At 42.8% G+C, this 24937-nt stretch overlaps 1 protein-coding gene across 4 annotated transcripts in view; it reads left to right on the top strand.

Moving 5' to 3' along the window:
• The window catches only part of EHBP1L1 (EH domain binding protein 1 like 1), a 99421-nt gene that overhangs the window by 56092 nt on the left and 18392 nt on the right, over positions 1 to 24937 (top strand). The window contains exons 5-13 of one of the 4 annotated variants that reach the window (XM_075326213.1): positions 5474 to 5652; positions 8271 to 8410; positions 11275 to 11310; positions 11404 to 11463; positions 11670 to 11802; positions 13611 to 19002; positions 22468 to 22613; positions 23973 to 24021; positions 24104 to 24889. In XM_075326213.1, coding sequence (XP_075182328.1) covers positions 5474 to 5652; positions 8271 to 8410; positions 11275 to 11310; positions 11404 to 11463; positions 11670 to 11802; positions 13611 to 19002; positions 22468 to 22613; positions 23973 to 24021; positions 24104 to 24889 — 6921 coding nt within the window. Of the gene's footprint in view, positions 1 to 5473; positions 5653 to 8270; positions 8411 to 11274; positions 11311 to 11403; positions 11464 to 11549; positions 11803 to 13610; positions 19003 to 22467; positions 22614 to 23972; positions 24022 to 24103; positions 24890 to 24937 lie in introns of all 4 variants that reach the window. The other 3 variants (XM_075326211.1, XM_075326214.1, XM_075326212.1) reach the window with 3 other exon arrangements.

The following is a 24937-nucleotide window of genomic DNA, read 5'->3' as shown; positions in this document are numbered from 1 at the left end:
TCTCTCTTGTCTCTCCTCTCTCTCCCCTCTCTCTCCTCTCTCCCCTCTCTCTCCTCTCTCCCTCCTCTCTCCTCTCTCCCCTCTCTCTCCTCTCTCTCTCCTCTCTTGTCTCTCCTCTCTCTCTCCCCTCTCTCTCTCCTCTCTCCCTCCTCTCTCTCTCCTCTCTCCCTCCTCTCCCTCCTCTCTCTCCTCTCTCCTCTCTCTCTCCTCTCTCTCTCCCTCTCTTGTCTCTCTCCTCTCTCTCTCTCCTCTCTCCCCTCTCTCTCTCTCTCCTCTCTCTCTCCTCTCTTGTCTCTCCTCTCTCTCTCTCTCTCCTCTCTCTCTCCTCTCTTGTCTCCCCTCTCTCTCCTCTCTCTCTCCTCTCTCCCTCCTCTCTCTCTCCTCTCTACCCTCTCTCCTCTCTCATTACGCCGGAAATACATTCGCTCATCCCTAATAAATATCTATTTGGTGGTACAAAAAAAATATAACGATAGTTAGCTGCTGACTCCATTTACCCCGTTTTTGGGGAATATTTTCAGATGATAGCGGTATAATAGGTGATTCTCATAATACAATGACTGGATACATTGTAGAAAATCAAGAGATTGATATCCTGCAATCATCTTATAGACTTGTTTAGTTGCACAATCCAGATTGAGGCGCTGTATCATTAATCACATGTAGAACTCCTCTTATAATTAAAGCGCTTGTATCAGGCTCTTGTAAGTGGCCAAAGAGTAACACTCGAGATTAGAGTAAACCGATTCCCTGCGGCTCCTATTACAACTGCTGTGCAAACTGACAACCGGTACGCGATCATTGCACGTGTTCCTATACAGAAAAAGTTCTGCTTTTTTGTGCAGATTTTTCCCATTCATTAGTATGAGTATCGCTGCAAATCCACACCGAAAACGCACCAAACCGCGGTAAAACCACATGTGGATTTTGGGTGCGTTTTTCTGCGTTTCTATAATCCCCTGCAATACTTTATCACTACAGGGGATTATAGCACAACACTTTGCCTCACATACTGCATGGTGTGTGTGAGGCTCTCCATAGCTCAGTAACCCGGGGAAGTCATGGTGACTACCTAGGGTTACCATGACAGCGATCAGGTCTCTTGATCGAATTACAGGGACCCGATCTCCAGGGAGAGGTAAGCAGTTCCTCTCCTTACCTTCTGAATACTGCGATCGCACTGATCGCAGCATTTAGGGGGTTAAACTGCCGGCACCCCTCGTGGCAGTGAGAGCTGGGTCCTGGCTGTAATATCAGCCGCACACCTGGTGGCGATTTGCGTGGGAACAGTACCTGTACCCTCGCAATCGCCATGACTAAAAAAAAAGCCCAAAAAAATCAGAAAAAACTCATGAAAAAAATGTGCAAAAGCAATAAAAAAAATGCACATATTTTCAGCTGCATTTTTCCTGCCAAAACATGCTCTCTTATGTGCAGAAAGGACGCATACAAAAAAGTAACGTGGGCACGTAGCCTTATTCACCAAAAACGATACGAAAAACACTGTCACGTTTTTTGCACTTTGTCGTTGCTTTCTATTGGTGGAAAAAACGCTGTAAAAGTAATGAAAAAACTGACGTGCAGCAGATTTAAAAAACGCTGCAGTTCTCAAATTTTATTCGAAAGAAAAACCGAAGCGTGTGCATGAAATTTCTGAAATCTCAGAGCTTTTGCTGTAGCGTAAAACGCAGTTTTTAGTTTGTAAAGAAAATGCAGCAAAAAAAAACTAAAAGAAAACTAAAAAAAAAAAAACCGCTGCATGTCAACCCATCCTTACCATTCCTTCTATATGTTATTTTTTCTGCATCCATTAGAAGTAGTGATTGGATTAAACAGCGATCCACAACACAGCAGTTAATAATTATCATTTACCGCCGCTGCCGCCCGCGAGCGCTGACATATTCATTCTGTTTATGTTCACACCTCTCCGCTGATATATTCCGTTCTTCCTTTCTTTTCTCCACCTTAACATTTCAATAATGGTGTTTGTCTATTAGGTGTTTCTGTTGAAGTGTTTACTTTTCGCACCTTTACTTTTTTTTTCCAGCTTTCAAATGCTGTGTTTCCAAAAAACGCCGGTAGTTTTAAGCATTTTATTTTTCACAATTTTACAAAAAAGAATGTTACTGTCATTCTATATTTTGCAATAATTTATATTTATTTCTAAGTATATATAATTCATCTTTATTAAGATGAATTCTCTGACAAAAATGTTATAAATCCATCCGAGCTCCTACTCCTAATTCTTAATGATTCTCTGATCTCCCCGACCCTTTTCCCAGAAAGATATAGCAGCAGGAAAGGAGTAGTGTGCAGACCTTAAAAGTGGAGAGGGGAGAAAGTATTTTTAGTCTTATGGAGGGCAGAGAAAAAGTGTATAAATAAGAAACCTATCCAGTGGCGTAACTAGAGTTTGATGGGCCCTGGTGCAAAATTTGGACTGGGGCCCCCCCTCCACATACATCGACACTTAGGGTACGGGATAATGACACTGACACTCGGGGTACAGGATAATGGTGCTGACGCTTGGCTCTTACCCTCAGCACCCAGGTTTCCCATGATCTGAAATCCCTCTATCAGAACACCGCTTTCCCATGTTCTGATATTCATCTTGTCCTCGGCACCCAGCTTCTCCATGCTCTGCTATACATCATTCCCTCAGCACCCAGCTTTCCCATATCAGAGCATGGGAAAGCTGGGTGCTGAGAGAAGATGTACAGCAGAGTATGGGAAAGCTGGGTGCTGAGGGAAAGAGCCTTTTTCCCTCAGCACAAAACATTCCCATCCCATGCTTGTATCTTTGTCCCCCCTCGTATATAGTTCTCCAAATACTATAATGGCCCCCACATAGCCTTCCATATAGTATAAAGGGTCCCACATAACCCTTCATATATTAGAATGCACCCCCATAGTCCTCCATGTATTATAATGCATTTCCATAGTCCTCCATGTATTATAATTCACCCCATAGTTCTCTATATATTATACTGCACCACATAGTCCTCCATATATTATACTGCACCACAGTCCTCCATGTTTTATAACACACCCCCATAGTCCTCCATGTATAAAGTAGCCTCCATAGTCCTCCATATATTATAATGTAGCCCCCATAGTCCTATATGTATTACAATGCAGACCCATAAACCTTCATATTGTATTATGCAGCCCCATACTCCTCCATGTATAATGCACCCATATAGTCCATGTATAAGGTGTCCTTCATGTTTATTATGCAGCCCCATAGACCTCCATGTATAATGCAGCCCCATAGACCTCCATGTTTCATGCAGCCAGCCCCCCAGGGCCTCCATGTGTTATGCAGCCAGCCCCCCCAAGACCTCCATGTGTCATGCAGCCAGCCCCTTCCCAGGCCTCCATGAGTCTGGCAGCCAGCCTCCCCCCCCAAGGACTCCATGTGTCCTGCAGCCAGCCCCCCCCCCCAGGGCCTCCATGTGTCATGCAGCCAGCCCCCCCCAGGGCCTTCATGTGTCCTGCAGCAAGCCCCCCAGGGTCTCCATGTGTCATGCAGCAAGCCCCTTACCAGGCCTCCATGAGTCATGCAGCCAGCCTCCCCCCCCCAGGGCCTCCTGTGTCCTGCAGCCAGGGCCCAGTCAAAGGACTCCATGTGTCCTGCAGCCAGCCTCCCCGTGTACTCACTGATTTATAAAAAAAAATAAAAAAACAAGTACTCACCTCTCTTCTCCTTCCACCGCAGTTCTGTCCTCACCTCTACTTGTTTCACCGCTGCCCGTCCTCACTTCTGTCCTCGTTCCCCCGTGGCTCTGGTCTGCGTCCTCCTGCGCTCTGTGCTCTCACCACACACAGCAGTCGCGCAGGAGTGACGTCACCGCGCAGGCACGGGGGAAGACTGATGATGCATAGAGCGGCGCTGGCCACTCTATGCAATATCAAAGCAGAACGCGCTGACGGGAGCACGGTGAGTGACGGGAGCGCGGTGAGTGACGGGAGCGCGGTGAGTGACGGGAGCACGGTGAGTGACGAGAGCGCGGTGGCTGATGGGAGCGCGGTGGCTGATGGGAGCGCGGTGAGTGATGGGAGCGCGGTGAGTGACGGGAGCGCGGTGACGCAACCGCTGATACCAGGCAGGGGGGCTCGGTGTCAGCGGCGCCGACCGGTTCATATAGCGACCGCCGTGCCGCTCCACGTGGTCTGGTGCAGAACAGCGCAGCTCCTCTCACAGAAAGGGGCTGGCTGTTGATCTGCCGGGCGGCCGCGGGCCCCTAACCTCCCGGGCCCGGTCGCGATCGCTGCGACCGCGGTAGTTACGCCCCTGAACATATCACATAAAGAGAAAATAAAGGAAGGATAGAAGCTGTGCTGATATATAAGCTAATGAGAAAAGCAGTGCTGTGGGTACACACAGACCTCACTTCCAGTCCATATTACAGGGAGAGACACACAGAGCTCACATTCAGCCTATATTACTGGGAGAGACACACAGACCTCACATCCAGCCTATATTACTGGGAGAAACACACAGACCTCACATCCAGCCTATATTACTGGGAGAGACACACAGAGCTCACATCCAGCCTATATTACTGGGAGAAACACACAGACCTCACATCCAGCCTATATTACTGGGGGAGACACACAGACCTCACATCCTGTCTATATTACTGGGAGAAACACACAGACCTCACATCCAGCCTATATTACTGGGAGACACACAGAGCTCACATTCAGCCTATATTACTCGGAGAAACACACAGTCCTCACATCCAGCCTATATTACTGGGAGAGACACACAGAGCTCACATTCAGCCTATATTACTGGAAGACACAGACCTCACATCCAGCCTATATTACTGAGAGAGACACACAGAGCTCACATTCAGCCTATATTACTGGGAGAGACACAGGCCTCACATCCAGCCTATATTACTGGGAGAGACACACAGATCTCACATTCAGCCTATATTACTGGGAGAGACACACAGATCTCACATCCAGTCTGTATTACTGGGAGAGACACACAGAGCTCACATCCAGCCTATATTACTGGGGGAGGCAAACGGAGCTCACATCCAGCCTATATTACTGGGAGATACACACAGATCTCACATCCAGCTTATATTACTGGGAGAGACACACAGAGCTCACATCCTGCCTATATTACTGGGAGAGACACACAGACCTCACATCCAGCCTATATTACTGGGAGGGACGCACAGAGCTCACATCCAGCCTATATTACTGGGAGAGACACACAGACCTCACATCCAGCCTATATTACTGGGAGAGACCCACAAAGCACACATCTTAAAAAGCAAGTTGTTGTAATCCTGGGTTGCTTCAATACATGTAAGCAAAAGCTTTATAGACATATCCATTCTGTTTCAAAAATTAAAATAGTTTAAGGTGGTAATTTAATAACAAAATAATTTTATGTTTTATTACACCTTTTATGTTCTTTTTGTTAATTATACTTTTTTCTATGCCATTTTAGGAATCTCGAGGCCACAAAAAGCTCCTGGCCGTGGCTCCTATCGACCTACGTAAATTTGCAGCCTTTAATTCTGCTCCTCGAGAAGTGAGGTTGACACTGACTCCCCGGTCTGTAAAGGTCGTGTCCGCAGCCCTCACTGTCAGTATTACCTGCACTTTATTGCGAGAAGGCAAAGCTACGTAAGTCAGACACATACGGTATTTATGGCTTTTTTTCATGGGGTTGATTCCACTATGATAGATTGGGGTCTGACGTGGAGGAACATCACCGTAGAGTTGCTAGCAATACCAAGGTTGCTAGAAGAATTGCTAGGTTCTTATTTACCTCTCTCACCAAGGCTTTTATCCCATGATTGCTCAGTTTGGCTGGACGGCCAGGTCTAGGAAGAGTTCTAGTGGTCCCAAACGTCTTTCATTTAAACATTATGGAGGCCACTGTGCTCTTAGGAACCTTGAGTACTGTAGAAATTGTTTTGTAACCTTGGCCAGATCTGTGCCTTGCCACAATTTTGTCTCTGAGCTCCTTGGGCAGTTCCTTTGACCTCATGATTCTCATTTGGTGTGACATGCAGTGTGAGCGGTGAAGTCTTATATAGACAGGTGTGCGCCTTCCCAAATCAAGTCCTATCAGTTTAATTAAACACAGCTGGACTCCAATGAAGGAGTAGAATCATCTCAAGGAGGATCACAAGGAAATGGACAGCATGTGACTGAAATATGAGTTCTGACTGAATACTTATGACCATGTGATATTTCAGGTTTTCTTGCTTAATACATTTGCAAAAATTTCTGTTTTTTTTTTCCTGTCAAAATGGGGTGCAGAGTGTACATTAATGAGAAAACAAGGATTTTTTTTCAATTTTTCTCAATCTTCCAAATTGCTGCCAAGAAGCAAAAAGTGAAAAATTTAAAGGGGTCTGCACACTTTCTGTACCCACTGTATATATATATATATATATATATATATATATATATATATATATATATATATATATACTGTTCGTGCATATATATATATATATATATATATATATATATACAGTATATGTGCAGCAGATTCTTATACATTATTGCTTTCATTTTCTTCTTCCTGCACCATAACATAACATAATATTAGTGGCTCGACGCTCGCAGTACATCACATGTATTAGGCTGGAAACACATCTATGCGAGTAAGATCGGTCAGAGTTAGCTGAAAAAAACTCGGCTGATTTTTAGCTCACGTTAGGTCAGAGTGCAATGCAACTGCACTGCGATCCTGAGATATTTCTCATGATTGCAGTGCGTGTGCAATGCGTGTGTGATCCTTTTTTTTCTCAGCAGCTGTCATCTGCTATTCAGCTCTGCTACATGGCCGCTGACAGCAGACACAGACAGCCATGTAGCAGAGCTGAATGGCAGATGACAGCAGACACAGACAGAGCCGCACGATCAGAATGAACTCAGGTTAACTTCACCCGACTTCATTGTCATACCGCGGCTCTGTCTGTGTCGCGTATTGATTAGCGGTCACCCGTGATGGACTCACCGGTGACCGCTAATCCCCTGAGTGACTGAATTGAGCAGCGCGATTAGCACTGCCGTCACTCAGGTTACCCGCGGCCAGCTGGATCCTCCCCCCGTGACCGCAACTCACCTGTGACTTCATCGCTGTCACTCGGGCGACTTGCTGTCACTGTTGGAGGATCCAGCGGTGGCCACGAATTACCTGACTGACATCAGCTGATCGCGCTTCTCCCCTCAGTTGCTGCGTGGAGGTGACAGGAGCGGCGGTGTCTTCTGCAGCTCCTGTCACCTTCATGTAGCAGAGCTGAGAGCGTCGAGGGACCTCCGTGGATTACGTCGGACATGGATGGGATTTTTGGGTACTTTATAAAGTGGTGAACGAGGGTCTTTGTTATTGTTTATTATTTGAAATAAAGGATTTTTTCACTGTGTGTGTTTATTAACTTTAATTTACAGGTTAATTATTGGGGGTGTCTCATAGACGCCTGCAATGATTAATCTAGGATTTAGTGGCAGCTATGGGCTGCCATTAACTCCTTATTACCCCGATTGCCAACGCACCAGGGTAAATCGGGAAGAGCCGGGTAGAGTCCAAGAACTGTCGCATATAATGTATGCCGCATTTCTGGGCGGCTGCTGACTGATATTGTTAGGCTGGGGGGCTCCTCATAACGTGGAGCTCCCCATCCTGAGAATACCAGCCTTCAGCCGTATGGCTTTATCTGGCTGGTATTAAAATTGGGGGGGACCGCATGCCGTTTTTTTAAATTATTTATTTATGTATTTTACTGCTCAGCATAGACATTTGGACTGAGAAAAAAATCGCAAATGCGAGCTGAATCATTCACTAACATGTGTCCGATTCCAATGCGAGATTTTCTCGCATTGCTCTACTGCGAGAAACTCGCAAGTGAGAAGCAGCCCTTAGAGATACTTTAATAAGTGTAATATTCACAGTAAATATATAAACTTGAAAGACAATACAATAAAAAAAAGTAACGATACAATAGGGAATTCCTCATGGTGCATCGAACACAAAACTTTATTTTATATAATGGTCTTTTATGAATATTTTATTACTAGTACATACATAAAATAAGGGTAAAAGAGAATGTTGGGCAGAGAATGCAGAAATAACACTAACCGGGTATATAGCTAAAATATTCCCCAGGGAATAGGGAGGTGCGGTTTTATAGACAGTGAATGCCGACTTGTTGCCTTACGTATATTCGGCAACCATTTAGTAAGTAATATTCTGTTGTGTAATAATTGCCTTTTTGGCTGTTCTCCAGGGACGATGACATGCAGAGTATTGCCAGTCTTTTGAGTCTGAAACCATCGGACATTGCAGACCTCGATGACTTCAATGACGAGGAAGAGGAGGACAAATTACAAAGACAGAATCGCAGTTCTGTGGGTTCGGCGCCTCGAGGTGACATTTGGATTCAGATCATTTTGTTGTTCTAGGTCATGCCTATTGACCTGAAACTTTATTTTCTAAAAATTTAATGAATATTTTTTGCTAAAAGAGAATGTTGTGATCCCTACATCTAGATATGTCCACTTTGGGAAACTACGGCCCAAACCATTAGCTTTGCCTCATGTCTTGTTGGGATATCATTTCACACAGTTTTGTAAAAATATTCCTGAGTCTTAAAAGTATTGTACATTTTCAAGATAATCCAAGTCTTACAGTCCATGAACTGACCACGATTTACACACTGTCCCATAAGGCTGTTGAACCTGTCACCAGATTTGGGGCCTATAAGCTGCGGGCACCACGAGTGGGCTCTTATATACAGCATGTTAGAATGCTGTATATAAGAGCGCAGGCCGCGCTGTAGAACATAAAAAAACACTTTATAATACTCACCTAACGGTCGCACTTTGGTGGAGTTGGGCCATATGGGCGTCTCCTTTTTCCGGTGCCGGCGCCTCATCTTTCGGCCATCTTGGTCTTCCTTCCTCTGAAGCCGGCATGCATGATGCGTCCTACGTCATACACACTCGCCGGCACTGGGGTCCTGTGCAGGCGCTCTTTGATCTGTCCTGCTCGAGGCAGATCAAGGTATTGTAATGCGCCTGCGCGCGACCGGCGAGTGTGTATGACAAAGGACGAGTCCTGCACACAGGCTTCAGAAGGAGGATGAAGATGGCAGAAAGAGGAGGCGCCGGCACAGGGAAAGGAGACGCCCATATGGCCCAACTCCACCAAAGTGCGACCGTTAGTTGAGTATTATAAAGTGTTTTTATGTTCTAAAGCGCGGCCTGTGCTCTTATATACAGTATGTTAGAATGCTGTATATAAGAGCCCAGTGGTGGTGGCCGCAGCTTATAGGCCCCAAAACTGGTGACCGGTTCCCTTTAGCGCTTTTCCAATATCTTTCAATTAAAAAATCTAAAATGTGAATATCTTCTAAAAAATTAAGGCAAAGGCAAGTAAAATCAATTTTACCAGCCTCTGCAAACATTACTCTTTAGACAGCTGATCCGAACGATTGACAATTGTTGGACTCCCCCCAATCTAATAGTAGGTAAGATAAAGATAGAATAAAGACTGGACAACCCCTTTAAACAGAGAATAGAAAAGTAGGAGGTTAATGTCATGTGAAGGATGGAATCGTAGTTGGAGATTTTTTTTAATGATATCAGTTATCACATTTCCTGTAACTGACCGATATCCCGATACTGAGATATCAGACGTGCAGCAATCGCCAACATTGGAGGGACAGTGTTAAGCCTGCTTTACACGTTACAATTAATCGTGCGATCGCATTTGTGATCGCACCCGCCCCCGTCGTTTGTGCGGCACGGGCAAGTTCTTGCCCGTGTCGCACAATGCTGTAACCCCCCGTCACATGCACTTACCTTCCAAACAACCTCGCTGTTGGCGGCGAACATCCTCTTCCTGAAGGGGGAGGGACGATCGGCATCACAGCGACGTCACACAGCGGCCGGCCAATAGAAGTGGAGGTGCGGAGATGAGCGGAATGTAAACATCCCGCCCACCTCCTTCCTTCCGCATTGCCGGCGGCCGCAGGTATGCTGCAGTTCATCGTTCCCGAGGTGTCACACGGAGCGATGTGTGCTGCCTTGGGAGCAATGAACAACAGGCTTGCGATTTTTAGAAAATGAGCGACGTGTCAGCGATGAACGAGAAGGTGAGTATTTCTGCTCATTCATAGCTGTCACACGCTACGATATCACTAACGATGCCGGATGTGCGTCCCTTATGACGTGACCCCGCCGACATCTCTTTAGATATATCGTAGCGTGTAAAGCCCGCTTACAGAGACAAGACAGAATATTCTCATATTTTGTGATGCTTTTAGATGTGTGTGTATATATATATATATATATATATAATATATATATATATATTGTATATATTATATATATACTATTTATATATATATATGACATATACATTGTTGTGTGTGCTGTTATTACTTATATCATTATTTGGCTTTACATTACTTGTAATTATAGCTGGTGCGAATCGATTCGCAGGAACCCATCCATCGGCCATGTCAGTACCGTATTTTTCGAATTATTAGAGGCATCGGACTAGAAGACACACCCCAAATTTAGAGCGGGACAATAGGAAAAAAAACCAACTATTTTTAATGTAAAAATGGGGGCACGAGTGGAGCAATGCTAGGAGGAGGGGATGTTGCAGCGCCGCGAGTCAGGCGCTATTGATCTCCCGACAATGGCTTCGGAGACGGTGCATGCACAGATTGAGATCTCGGTTTTCCGAAATCTCAATCTGCACATGCGCCGCCTCTGCTGCCATTTTCTTGAAGTCCATCACCGGGAGATCAATGCCACGAGTACACCACCTCCTCCAAGCACAGGGCCAATGCATTGCCCCACTTGTGCCGCCGCTTCTTGTGACTTAGCTCCACAGCCTCAGCACCCCCCAGTAAGATACATTCGGCTTATAAGATGCAGCCTCATTTTCCCCCCCAAATTTTGAGAAAAAAAGTGTCTTATAATCAAAAAAATATGGTAATCTGTGACCGCTGGACATGAGCGCAGACCTCAGCCACCCACAGCTCTTTCTTTGATTGGCTGGCCTGACGTGACGCATATGTGACGTTAATCCAGGCCAGTTAATCAAAAGGAGAGCCACAGATGTCGGGATATGAGGAGGTTCTCAGGGCTCCCATCCAATGGTCACACATTATGGACCGGATTTGCACCAGCTCTACTTGTAATGACTCTATTGTGTTTTCCTTCTTTTTCTTTGCTCTTTGTTACACTTTCTCTTTCTCTCCTTACTTTCTACTTCAGGTTATCTTAAAAACATATTGTCTGACTACATGTCAGGTAAACAAGGCTCCTTGTTCTTTCTTTTTCCTATAATTCTGCTCTCCTCATATCTTGTATTTTACACATCTGATTTTCGGTCAATTTTTCTAGAGCCGGTGCGGGAGCTTAGTACTCTTGCTGAGGAAGACGATGAAACGTCTCTTTCTACAAGTAGGTCTCCTTGGATCTAGTTTACTTATACGTCTCATTCTTACTTTCCCTCTTACTTTCTATCTTTTGCCTTTTCCTTCTTTCAGAGAAAACTCCTTCTTTCCGTGGTACCTCGAAGCCTTCTCTTACTAGTCCTCCTCCTGTGCCTCCATTCTATCCAAGAATAAATAAGAAAGTGAAATCTGATAAGAATTCTCTCCCTACAGCCAAGAAAGAGAGCACTAAGCCTTTAACTGATGACAAACATAGCCATCATAACAATGAAAGGGCCAAGCGCTTGTCTAGAAAATCTCTGGAATCAGAGGCAAAGATGACTTCAATCCCAAGCCAAGACCAGAGGTCAGTAAAAAACAAAGTTCTAGTAAATAAGATGTAACAACCATTCACTTCTAAGAATGAGTTTCTGTAATCTCCGCCACCTTGAGATTCCGCATATCAACAGGGGTTTCCATCTTTACCGCGAATAGCTATGATGGAAAAACCCTTTAATTTGGGGCTTTTGTGTGGCCATTCAACTCATAAATATGGCATCCAAATTATTTTATTTCTGGCAGATTCATACAAAAGATTAAACTCTGGTTGTATAGATGAGAAAATTTAACAAAATTTGATTTGAATTTGCTGGCATAGTCAATTTAATCCAAATTCGAAAGCTCCCCAATTGTCGTGAAAAGATGTTTATTGATATCACACTCTGAAGTTTCTCCAGTGAGGAGAAAAGGGGTTAAAAATATAAAAATACTCACCTGTCCTAGGAGGTCACCTGACTCTTTTTGTAGCATCTGCCACCGGTCGTCTCACAGGTCACTTCAGTTCTTCCATCGATGAGGCCAACATGATCAGGAAGTGGGCAACGCGTTTTTCTCCCTCATGTGCCCATGTAGGCCTCAGCCCTGGAAGAACCAAAGTGTCTAGCGCAAACGACTGAGAAGTGGCATAGGTGATGAAGGGAGTCAGATGAGGACCTAGGACACATATCAGCCCCTTCCTGGCCCCCAAAATAATCCTGAAAAATGAAGGCCATTTGGACACCAGTTTTCTAGCTTACGGAGAATTAAACCCTGAAAATTTGGGATTCTCCAGGATCCAAAATATTTTTGGAAACTCATAATAAATTTGATTACCCATTGATCGATTTGCTCATCTCTAGCTGCCTCATATGATATTTTTGAGAGCTCCAGGCAGCTCAGAGCGTGTATGAATTATATACACCATGAAATCTTGTCATAAATTAGTCTACGACCCTATCACATATACACCTTAGGGCAGTGTTCTCCTTCCCCAGTCCTCAAGAGCCACCAACAGGTCACGTTTTCAGGATTTCCTTAGTATTGCACAGGTGATTAAATTATCACCTGTGCAATACTAAGGAAATCCTCAAAACATGACCTGTTGGTGGCTCTTGAGGATTGGAGTTGGGGAACCCTATCTTAGGGGGCTCTAAACTACCCCAATCCTATGATTTTCATAAGTGCTGTACTCTATGGTCCTTCAGTATAGACATAGCACCATACATTATGTAGTGGCTATGCTTGGTATTGCTCAGTCTGATACAGCGCCGCACAATCAGCTCTACCCTAACCTAATGTATCCTCAGCTATCCCTTGTAGACTGTGAGCTCTCGCGGGCAGGGACTCTATCCTCCTGTACCTGTGTGTGTCTTGTATTGTTTATGATTATTGTACTTGTCCCTATTATGTATACACCTTTCACATGTAAAGCGCCATGGAATTGATGGTGCTATAATAATAAATAATAATATTGCAGCTTCAGATGAATGGGCACAAAGAAAAATTAGCTGCAATACCAGCAATAGCCACTATAAAATGTGTGGCGCTGTGCTTGGTAATCAATGAACATTGGGAACCCTTCAATCGGTTGATCAGTCGGGATGGTGGCACTAGTCAAACCCCTGCTGCCATCTATGTCAAAGTCTTGGAGTTGCTTTTTTTGTGTAAAACAATGGTGATGTAATGGATTTTACATTATGCTTGAATGTGGGTATTTTTTAAAAAGTGAAATATTGTTAAATATTAAAAAAATAATAATCGTAGAGGAAAATAAATATTATATAGACATGTTAGTCTTACATTTTACGCCCTTCTCTGCTTATTCCCTGCATTTCCTTTTTATATCTGTTTCCTTAGGCTGAACGAGGTATGGAAGATCCGAGAAGTCACCCCTGACAATAAGCCGCTTCTCAGTGACAGAGCCATGGAACAGCCAGAGTCAGCCCCTAGGGATGGGTATAGGGAGGATAGGGAGGGTTTGCAAGAGAGTGTGTCAGAGCCTACAATCCTTCCTGAGGATGCAGCAATAAAGAAAAGAGGTCACACAATAATAGTAACAGGAGACGAAACGGAGGTCAAGATACCTCCAATACCAAGTATACCAAAGAGGGCAAAAGTGGGCCATACAGCAGAGAGAGAACAACCGGTAGACATAGCTCCAGAACCGGTTCCTTTTTCAGATAAAGAAGTTCCATTGAGGGATCTGCCGCAAAGAATGTCTTTTAGCACAGATGCAAGTTTTCCCGAAAAATTACTTTATGTCGAAAAGAGCCCAGATAAAGTATCTGAAGTTCTCGAGATTAGGTCCGAAGAAAAGGATGTAGATATGACAAATCTAGACGAATCGGCAAATCAGTCAGCCGTCAGAGCCATAGCCATAGGTTACGTGCCAGGCTCCCCCAAGCCCGATTATTTTGCAGTTGCACTAACACAACCAGCAACTGATGGAGCTGAGGATTTGCCAAATTCAGCTAGTAATACAAATCAGGAAAGCAGTAATGATAACCAAGGACTATGGGATCTGAGAGATCAAAGATTGGCAGAGAGAGAGGGTGTAGAGGAGATACACATAGAGGAAGGAGAAGAAAGGGAGAAAAATGTAGAGAAACAGTTTGTATTACAGACAACAAAGGATGAAAGCAAAATTAGTGACTCACGAGAGGCCGTAGTCCACAGAGAGCAAGAAATTACATGTAAGGCAGAGTTTTTGGAAAAAATCCATGAAACTGTAAAAGAAAGAGAAGTGTTAGTTAGTGAACCTGATTTCATACTGTCGGTAGGAGAGATACCAAAGGGTACGATGTGCGTTAAAGACACAGTACCGGAAGACACATTTTGTACTGTGGATACAAGGCTGCAAGACAAACGAGAACACAATGCAGATGAACAAAAAGAAAGTAAGATAAAAAGTATTATTTTAGAAAATTTACAAGATCAGGAGAGGACAGGACTTCAAAAAGAAGACGTTCCATTTCTAGTTTGTGAGATTGAGCATGCGCAAGATAGTTTAAGAGAGATTGAGCATACGCAAGATATTTTAGGTGAGATTGAGCATACACAAGATGCTTTAGATGAAACTGAGCATACGCAAGATACTTTAGATGAAACTGAGCATACGCAAGGTACTTTAGATGAAACTGAGCATACGCAAGGTACTTTAGATGAAACTGAGCATACGCAAGGTACTTTAGTTGGGACTAAGCATACACAAGATACTTTAGGTGAGACTGAGCATATGCAAGATACTTTAGATGAGACTAAGCATATACAAGGTTCTTTAAGGGAGACTAAGCATACACAAGATACTTTTGGTCAAGCTGAGCATACACAAGATCCTTTAGGTGGGACTAAGCATATACACGTGTCTTTAGGTGAGACTAAGCATGCACAAAATACTTTAGGTGAAACTGAGCAAACACAAGATGCTTTAGGTGTGACTAAGCATATGAAAGATATTTTAGGTGAGACTAAGCATACACCAGATACTTTAAGCGAGACTGAGCATACGCAAGATACTTTATGTGACCAACTGAGCACACCACAGCCAGTTACTGTAGCAAAGGAAACAATGCAAGACATGCCAGTGCAAAAGTACAGCAAGGGCCAAGTCCAAGAAAATAATGAGAAAAGGCAAGATGGGGCTGTGACTACTGTGGACATTGAGAAGGAGACACGGATCAAAGAGTCTACGGGCAGAAGTGAATATAGAGTGAGTGAACCTGAAAGGGTGGAGGAAACAATGACACAACTAGATGAGAGACTGTACCAAGTGACTGACAAAGATCTACAGGACATGACTGTGACAACAGTAGAAATAGGAGAAGAGGAGAAATATATTACACATTGCTTAATACAATGTACACAAAGGGAAATAGATAGCGACAATCAGGATGGGGCAGATAAAACTGAGGATACAATCTATAGAGCTGAATATCACACTGTGGGAGAGCCTGAGAGTAGTATACAAACATCTGCTGGACAGACAGCAGAAAGGTCCACCATAGATGTGGTAGAAAGTGGACTACTAGGGAATCAAAAAGATTTCATCCCTAAATCACAGTATGTGATAATGTTGGAGTCACCTGAATTGGCAGTCAATGCTAAGAAACTGGATCGAAAAGAACTAGCTTTTCAAGGGGACTTTATTTCGGAGGAAAATAAAGTTAGCGACAGGGAAATAACCCAAGAAATCAATGTTGAAAGAGTTACATGTGAGCAAATTCAAGATCCATCAGAAGAACATCTGATATCTGAGAAATATCATTATTCAGATGATACTTTGGAAGTAGAATCAGCATCTGATCAAAATAAAGTTACACAAACACATATGTTGACTAATGAGAGACTTGAAGAGGAAACACTTAAAGATGAAAAGGAGAATCCGCAACTACTTGAGAACATCAGTAGATCTGAAGAAGCAATAAATCTAATAAGCAGGAAAGAGTTGTATATTCAGTCATGCGGATGGATTGACGAAGAAGCGTCCACTGCCAGACATTCAACAAGTCAAGAAGATAGTTTAGATATAGTAATAATTAATCTTCCCAGAGAAGGAGACGGAGATAAAGAGACAGATGGTCAAGATAATTTAAGGGAGAAATGTCTTTTGACAAACAGTAGTGTATCTACAGATGGAGATAGATTTGATATAAAAGATAATGTAGAAGAGGTAAATATCAGGACAGGGAAGATTGAGAAAACAGACAATGTTGAGAAAGTTTTGGATGAAGAGAAGAAGAATGATCTAAGCTCTTGGTCAAACAGTAGGTCGGATGTAGAAGCAACAGACGTGAAGCCTATGAATCAAGAAAAGGATTATACCACTGGTATCTGGACAGCTGAAAGATTTGAAGAGGGAACAGGTGGATCAAAAGAGGTTGGAGATCAAGAAGAATTAAATACTTACCTTTTAATAGATGGAAGTCTAAATGTGGAGGAGGTCTACCTTGGGACAACCAAGAATGAGCCAACAGACATAGATAATCAAGTATTCGATCACGAGAAAGATTCATTCCTTTGGACAAATACTGGTCAAGATGTGGAAGCATCAAAAGTGACAATGGACCAAAAAGATGAAGGTCATAAGACAAGTATTTGGGAACTAGAGAAATTAGAAGATGAAGCAGATACATCGAATGTGCTTCCTGATCAAGAAAATTTGAATACTTGCCTTTTGATAGATGAGGGTCTAAATATAGAAGAAGTATACTTTGGGAAAACCAAGATTGGAAAAACAGACTTGTCAGAGCAAGAAGCAGTTCAAGAAAAGCAGGAAGATTCATGTCTTCAGAAAGATATTAGGTTGGCGGTTGGAGCGGAAACAAATGAGGAAACTGTGGATACAAAACATGAGGATCATACTTCAAGTTTCTGGACAATAGAGAGATTGGAAGAAGAAGATACATCAAAAAAGGTACTTCATCAAGAAGCTTTAAATACCTGCCTTTTGGTAGATCGGAATCTAAATATAGAAGAGGTCTATCTTGGGACAACCTCGATTGAAAAACTAGACATAGATAAGGAAATGGATAAGAAAAGTGATGAGTCAAGTCTTTGGACAAATTCTAGTCTGGCAGTGGAAGCTTCAACAAATAAGGAGACTATGAACATAAAAGATAAGATTTATAATAAAGTTAAATGTGCATTAAAAAAATTAGATAAGGAAGCAAATGAATTAATACAAGTCCCTGAGCGAGAAGGTTTAAATACCTGCTCTGTGATAGATGGAAGCCTCAATATGGAAGAGGTGGATCTGGGGGCAACCAAGATTGAGAAAACATGTTTAGTAATGGAAGAATTAGGTCAAGAGAATGAAAAAGAGCCATGTTTTAGGACAGATATTAAGATGGTGGTTGAAGCAGCAACTAATGAGAACCCAATGAGTCAAAAATACGAGGGTTATGATATAGGTATCCAAATAATAAATACATTAGAAAAGAAAGCCAAAGAGGTAGATGATCAAGAAGATTTAAAGACAGTTCGTTCGATAGATGGGATCATAAGTGTGGAACCAGCCAGAATTGAAAATCTTGAGAGCCAAGAAGATCAAGCTGAAGAGGGACAAGACGATGAAGGTGAAGAGACATGGTTCTGGGCAAATGAGGAGCTACCTAAGGAGACAGATAGCAGTGAATTGGAAAAGGATAAAACCTTTACAGTAGAAAAAGAAACAGAGGAATGTTTGCTTGTAAAATACAACCTCCGTGAAGCTGAAGAAAATGAGAAAAACAGCGATGGCCAAAAATATGGGCAGCAGGAAAGTAAAGAGGGTCATGTAGAGGTAAGAGATAGGACAGATGATAGTGTATTTGTTATAGTACATGCTGGAAATTTACAGGATGCCGCGGATAGCATAGAAGACCAGATACAAAAAGTCACGATCGAAAGCAGGATCAATACGGCAAGCACTGCTGAAGAACTAATAATCCAAACTGAACAGGACTCCTCTTCTAAAGAACTGGAAGAAGAAAAGAAAACAGATGAGGAGGAGACCATGAAGGCCAATGAGTATGTAGTTAAGGCTGAGGAACTGTCATCATGTATGAAGGAAGACTCTTCTGAAGGCAAGAAGGAAGAAGTGTCAACGTGTTTTCAGGAGGACGCTTCTGCCGTGATGCAAATAACCAAAACCAAAGATGAAATACCCTTGGAACAGATTGGTTTTGGGTTTGGTGAACAAATGTCCTCTTTTATATCAAGTAATGTAGAATTAGACATTGAGGATTTCGAGAAAAGAGAAACAGTGAAAGAAAATACAGCTGCAAAAGAAGATAGGACATTCAACGACGATGTATCACAAGAAACCTTGAAGGAATCTGTTTCACAAGAAACCCAACATTTTAGAACTGAGACGTTGATAGAAATGTCATCATTTTCTAAAGATTTAATAGACAACCATGCAAAAATTATGCAGGAAAATGATTTGTCACAGGAAGTAAAGGTGGAAGGTCAGAAACAGTTAGACCTAGAAGACCAAGACATTGAGAATGTGCTAGAGACAGTGGAGGAGGAAATGACTAAACTTTCCAGAAAAGATATAAAGTCTTTTATCCAAGAGTTTCACCCAATGTTTGCCGCTAGTGAGACATGGAAAACCCATTCTATAGATAATAGTTTGCCAGGGGCTGAGGAACACAAAGCTCACCTGTTGTCAGAGTGCACATTGTCTATATCCCCTTCTCAAACCCTTGGACAACAGTGGAGCAAAGAAAAGAAGAGACTGAGCCAGAGCGCAGGGCAAGTAGGGGAGGTATGTGACAGTCTGTGACCCGGAAGAGGAAGAGACATTGCATGGGTTGTGGTTATTACTGATATCCTCTATAAGAGGAGGGAGAGTGATGTTCTATGGGGAGGATGAAATTCAGCGAAGCACTGAGCAATACACATACCTGTGATGGCACTCTGCAGTTATCATCTAATGGAGGAAGTGAGAAGGAAAAAAACGATGGGGAAGCCATCATTAAAGTAAATTTTGGCCAAACGCTATCTGATGACCATAAAGAGTTAATCCCAAATGGCACTAAGAACCTGCTGTACTGCTTGCCAAAATTGGAGAGTGCAGTTTTGCCTTGACCATCTTTCTGTTTATTGTCTTATGGGTCACTTCTGCAATCCAGCTGCAGCGGCTGGTTTCCTAGTACAGTGCTTACAAGCTCTTTTCTATAGAGCTTGTAACCACTGCTCTGAAGCTGGCCAGATCACCGAATCCAGTTTTATCACTGGATCTGACCAGCTTCAGTGCCACTGCTATCCTCCTACACTGCTCTAATTCCAGCAGCAGGGAGCACACAGTTTGGCACAGCGTTGTAGCATTGGCACTGGTCTGAACTGTCACTAAATCAGGAGCATACCGCCACCTGGCAAGTGGGAAGAATAAACATGAAGCACCCCCTTTAAAGCTGATCTGCCAACACAATTCACAATACAAACTACATCCATTTACACATATATATATTTTAGAGCAGACGAGGCTAATATACCTTAAAAATCCACATTAGAATGGTTGTACAATCCTTACTGAAAATTTTGCTAGAGCTGGACTCATAAAATGTTAAAGGAAAACTATGCGATAAAAGGATTGTATGCATCCATTCTGATGTTAACGGTAAGCACAGAAGGCGAGTACAACAGAGCGAGTGGAATGCGATAAAAAATCACTTTCCACTGAGACCAATTTTACTCTATGGGGCCACTCCCATAAGCAATTTTTTTCTCAAACCTAATCGGACCGAAAAACCAATCACCGTATGCTGTGGGTGGAATACGATTTGTTTTCACTCGCACCCATACAAGTCTATGGGTGCAAGTGAAACATCGCATTGCACTCGCATTACACCAGTGTAATGCAAGTGCAGTGCAAGAATCGCATCAGCTGACAAGAGGATATGGGGGGATTACTCCCTATCTCTCCTCCACAGCACCCGCCCTGTCCTCTGCGGCTGTGCTGTGATCGCAGGATCACAGCACAGTGGCATGACAATCGCATAACACTCGGCTTACACTCCAGCAGAGCGGTACCCGAGTGTCATGCGATTAGTCTCGTATTAATGCCATGTATCCCCAGCCTAAAGGGGTTGCCCAGTCTAAAACTACTCTATGTGACTGCAGACTTGTAAATCCTCACATCACGTGCACTGTGCGCTGTGAGGATTCTCCGGTGCCGTCACTGAATGGTCATGCAACCACAAGAAGGTGATTTGCATATTTACAGCCACATTCCAACTTGACTGTATCCTATCTTGCTCAATAAATTTGCATTGAGCAAGGCTGGATAAAGTCTAGTGGGTACATGACTGCATGTATGCAAATTGCATTATTGAGGTCTTGCGCCCTCCTTTCCCACGACCAAAGAATCCTCACAGCTCACAGTGCACACAATATGAGGATTCACAAGTCTGCAGTCATAAAGTGCCTGCAGACTAGTAGTTTTAGACCGGACAACCCCTTTAATCTTTTAAAATAAGCACACCAGACTCATCAGGTCTAAGATATCAATTTAATAGCCTCTGCAGTTTGTATTGTAGAATCTGGTGACAGATCGGCTTTGATTGGCTGTTAGTTACTGACTATACTACCTGCAACTGCCTACTTTGCTGCAGATTATTTTTACCTGTCTGAATAGTGGCAATGATTTTATAACTTCTAAAAAGCTGGAAATATAACATGAATATTTTGCAAAAATAGTAGAATGTATTTATTTGATAAAAAAGCTTTGACTATTTGGATGATTTTGCTTCTCGAGTTTAGACGTCTGGTCATTGGCTCTCCCATCATTGAGCACACATCCATTATATAACTGCAGAGTGTCCATCATTACCTAAACCCTAATGACAATTCCACCTTTCATGCTTTCCACAGTTTCCTCTTTCGTCCACCCCATGGATCATTCTGTTTTCTGCGCAGCTTTCACTCGTTATGTCGCGTCCTGCTTGCATTGCACAGTGTACCTCTCTTGTAGCTGCTCCACATCCACAATTTATTGTTTCTTCTGCTCTCTTCTTCTGCACCATTAATGGACCTGCAAAACTGTGCTATCAATCTTTTCCAAATATGGCTGCTTTGCAGTGTACATGGCTCTATCTAATATCCCCGGTGTAATGGCATTTTACTTGTTAGTAACATGTTTCTTGACCATTAAAATCCTGTAAACTTCAAAGTTATTGATCAACCTTGTTGTTGCTGCTATGTCCCCGGTTGGAAGAAACACGGTCTTCTTTTTTTGACGCTTGCAATGTTCTAATTGTATTGTTCTACTTCTTGCTGCATCCTGCCTAATACCACGCAGTTACTGGTCCTCCGAGGACCTGCTATTTACTTTATAGCCTTATGCTTTCATAACCCTAAAGAAATACTTTAGAACTATATTTGCCTCCTGCGCTGTTGCCCTTAAAGGGGATCGCCACTTTCCAAAAACATTTAATTTTTTTTACCAAGTCTAAATGCCGCTGTTCTCCTTAATCTGTTGCTGTTGTTTTTTTGTTCCTGCACCTCTCCGTTCCTGAGATATGGCTCTTTTTCTTGTGTGTAATTCTACTCTTGAAAGCTAAGGGGGCGTGGTCATTACTTCACTGTGGGCGTGATCTTGATGTATATTCAGTAAGATGGGGCCATATCTCAGGAATGGAAAGGCGTAGAAACAAAAGGAAAACATCGCCGGATTCAGGAGAACAGTGACATTTACACCAGGTTAGAAAAAATACAAATTAATGGCAAGTGATAGGTCGCCTTTAAGTTACTGTATGTGTGAAACCTTTTCTGCTGCTGCCACATGCTCTTGGGCTGAATATCATCGCTCTCTGTGTAATTTAGTTTGCAAAATGGCATTAATCTGTCATGTTGTGTGACATAGAAAATAACATTACCAGTTCAGAAAGAAACTAAGTATACTGATACATACTGACAAGAACGTAGCATGTTCTTCTCTTGCTGCAAACCTGAAAAATAATCTGACTACCCTAAATGTACTACTTGCATGTAGGAATGAAGCTCTCTGTGGCTGTCCTGGCAAATGCTAAGCTGCTGGTCTTGTGTTGGGGTCCTTGTATATATAAAACTATCACCTGTAAAAGAGATGGCTGATTATTAGTATGTTGGTACTAATAATGTACTCTGGGCAGTTTCTGCTTTTGTAATCTGAAACCTACATGCATTCTTTCACACATATCCACTTATTTGGCTTATATTTACCAGTTTATACTGAATTTTGTCTTTATAGGAAGCACCAAGCACGGACTCCCTTCTGCGCTGGAGTCAGGAGGTGACATCAGGGTATCGCGGCGTACGTGTAAATAATTTCACCACATCGTGGAGGAATGGTCTCGCCTTTTGCGCTATACTGCATCACTTCCATCCTGAACGCATGTAAGATGGCAATATTGTTTAGTTAAGAGTCTGATGGGATCCAAAATTAACACTTTCGGGTCTAAAAAACATAAAAAAAAATCTAAAACGGTATTCCCTTGTAATTAGATTGCTTTAGTTAGTCAGACAGAAAATAAGCAGGTTTGCAATTGACTTGCTATTTCGATCTGCTGTCATTCTACTATGATGAGAGCTTTTATCTTACATAGTGTACAGCTTTTTTCCAAAGAGCTCAGCAAAGTGTGTTCAGTAGTTACATTTCTGAGATCTTTTATCTTTCATAGTGTACAGCTTTTTTCCAAAGAGCTCAGCAAGCTGTGCTCAGTAGTTACATTTCTGAGAGCTTTTATCTTTCATAGTGAACAGATTTTTTCCAAAGAGCTCAGTGTTTATGTGAGCAGTAGTTACATATCATGAGGAATTAACTCCTAGCCCAGCCAGCTCTCCCCAGCCCATTTATTTATATACAGCAGTTAGCTCTAATTTTTCTCCCTTCCTCATCAGTCCCGCACAATCACATTCCCCGGCACCCACCATCGACAGTTTCCAAAGCAATTCTCCTAATCATGACTCTCACTTTCCTGAGTTGTGCGCTTGTTCAAAGGCAATGTTATATCTATATGTAAACATATAGAATTTCTGACCAGAGCTGTCTCTCAAGTGAGTAGTGCCCACCCCCAAGGAACAAAGAATTGAGACTGCAGAGCTGTGAACTGCTTAAGAGACAACTTGAGAAAACCCTGTTAAAATATATAAGGAGGTTCATTGTAATGTTTTAGGATATTTATATTTTGTGGCAGGTAGGTACAAGAGAAGAGCTTGGAAAAACCTTTTTTAGGACTATTTATTAATGGATAAATAGTAAAAGGGTTGTGTGACTTTCCCCAAAATGCTCCAACAGCAGATGTAGATGCAAAGTGATAAAATGAGGCATGTTCATCCATTCTAACTCCCATCTCTCCTATGCTGGCTGCTCGAGTGATCTCCACCAGGACTGGAAATGATGATGTTATGTTCTTTGGTCACATGATTGATGAAGCCTCCGATTAGCTGCAGCGGTCAGGAGAGTGGAACTTGACATCATCCAAAACCCATCTGACGATGTCCTGTTCTTGTTTGGTCTGTGATTGGTTGCAGGGGTCGGGTGACTAGAATGGGATGTTATCTGTCAAATATCTGATTACATCCCGATCCTGTAACCCTACCGTCGCAGCCAATCACAAGCCACAACAGTCAGGTAACCAAAGAATAGGACTTTTCCCACTTCTTGCACTAGCAGAGACCACCTAAGTGACCATAACTTATCTTTATGAAGGTGTGGTAAACGTTCCATCTAATGTCTATTTCGCTTCCTTGCAGTAACTATGACAGTTTGGATCCATTAAACGTAAAGGAAAATAACAAAAAGGTAATTTTTTTGTTTTCTTCCTTAACATATTTTGTGGAGAATTTATGGTACATAAATTTCATATGTATACTTGTTCCTATAGGCCTATGATGGTTTTGCTGCTCTTGGGATACCACCACTTCTCTCCCCATCAGACATGTTGCTTCGCGCTGTACCAGACAAACTTATCATCCTTACTTACATTTGCCAAATACGATCTCACTTTACAAGGAAAAAGGATCTGGATGATCTACCTGCTTCCTCAAAGACTACTATTGAGGTGGAGAAACCAGAAACTGTCCCTGAAATACCCAAGGAGTTGAACTCTACATCAAAGCAACAAAGCACTGAAAGCCCCACCTCTGAGGAACATATTGAGTCACACTCTTCTAGTAGTGACAAGTTCCTCCTTAATGTTGAGTCTATGAAACAAAAATTTGCAAGCATAATTTCTGATGAGCATTCGGAGAAAAGGCCAGTTCCTGAATGTCAGGCTGGAGAAGAACCCAAGAAAAAAGAAAAAGTCACAAATGAGGCACAAAGTCCAGAGGCTTCTTCTGGGAAACAAGATTTGCCAATATATTCTCCGGTGGAAAGTATACCAAGATACCCCACCGAGGAAAAGAGGACAATTGGGTCTCAGGTACAGGAGACTGCAACTACTGAGAAAGGCCAGAATGTTTCTGGGGTTGTTCCACCACCTCGCGTTAAAAAGAGACTAAGCGTCAATGGGGGCTTATTAGATATGAGCCTGGATGATGGAGATTCTTCAGCATCGGGTCCAGTTGCTCCTCCACGAAAGGCCGGTGGTCTAGGTCATCTGCGCGATGCCGACCTCGTCAAGAAACGACGTTCTCTTATTCGGTCACAGTCACTTTCTCAAGATGAGGTGAGCTCAGTGGAGTGTACAGTTGTTTTATACACTTTTTTTATTAGT

The sequence above is a fragment of the Anomaloglossus baeobatrachus genome, chromosome 10 (genome assembly GCF_048569485.1).
Source record: "Anomaloglossus baeobatrachus isolate aAnoBae1 chromosome 10, aAnoBae1.hap1, whole genome shotgun sequence".
Classification (NCBI taxonomy): domain Eukaryota; kingdom Metazoa; phylum Chordata; class Amphibia; order Anura; family Aromobatidae; genus Anomaloglossus; species Anomaloglossus baeobatrachus.
This window is presented reverse-complemented; position numbering and strand designations above follow the sequence as displayed.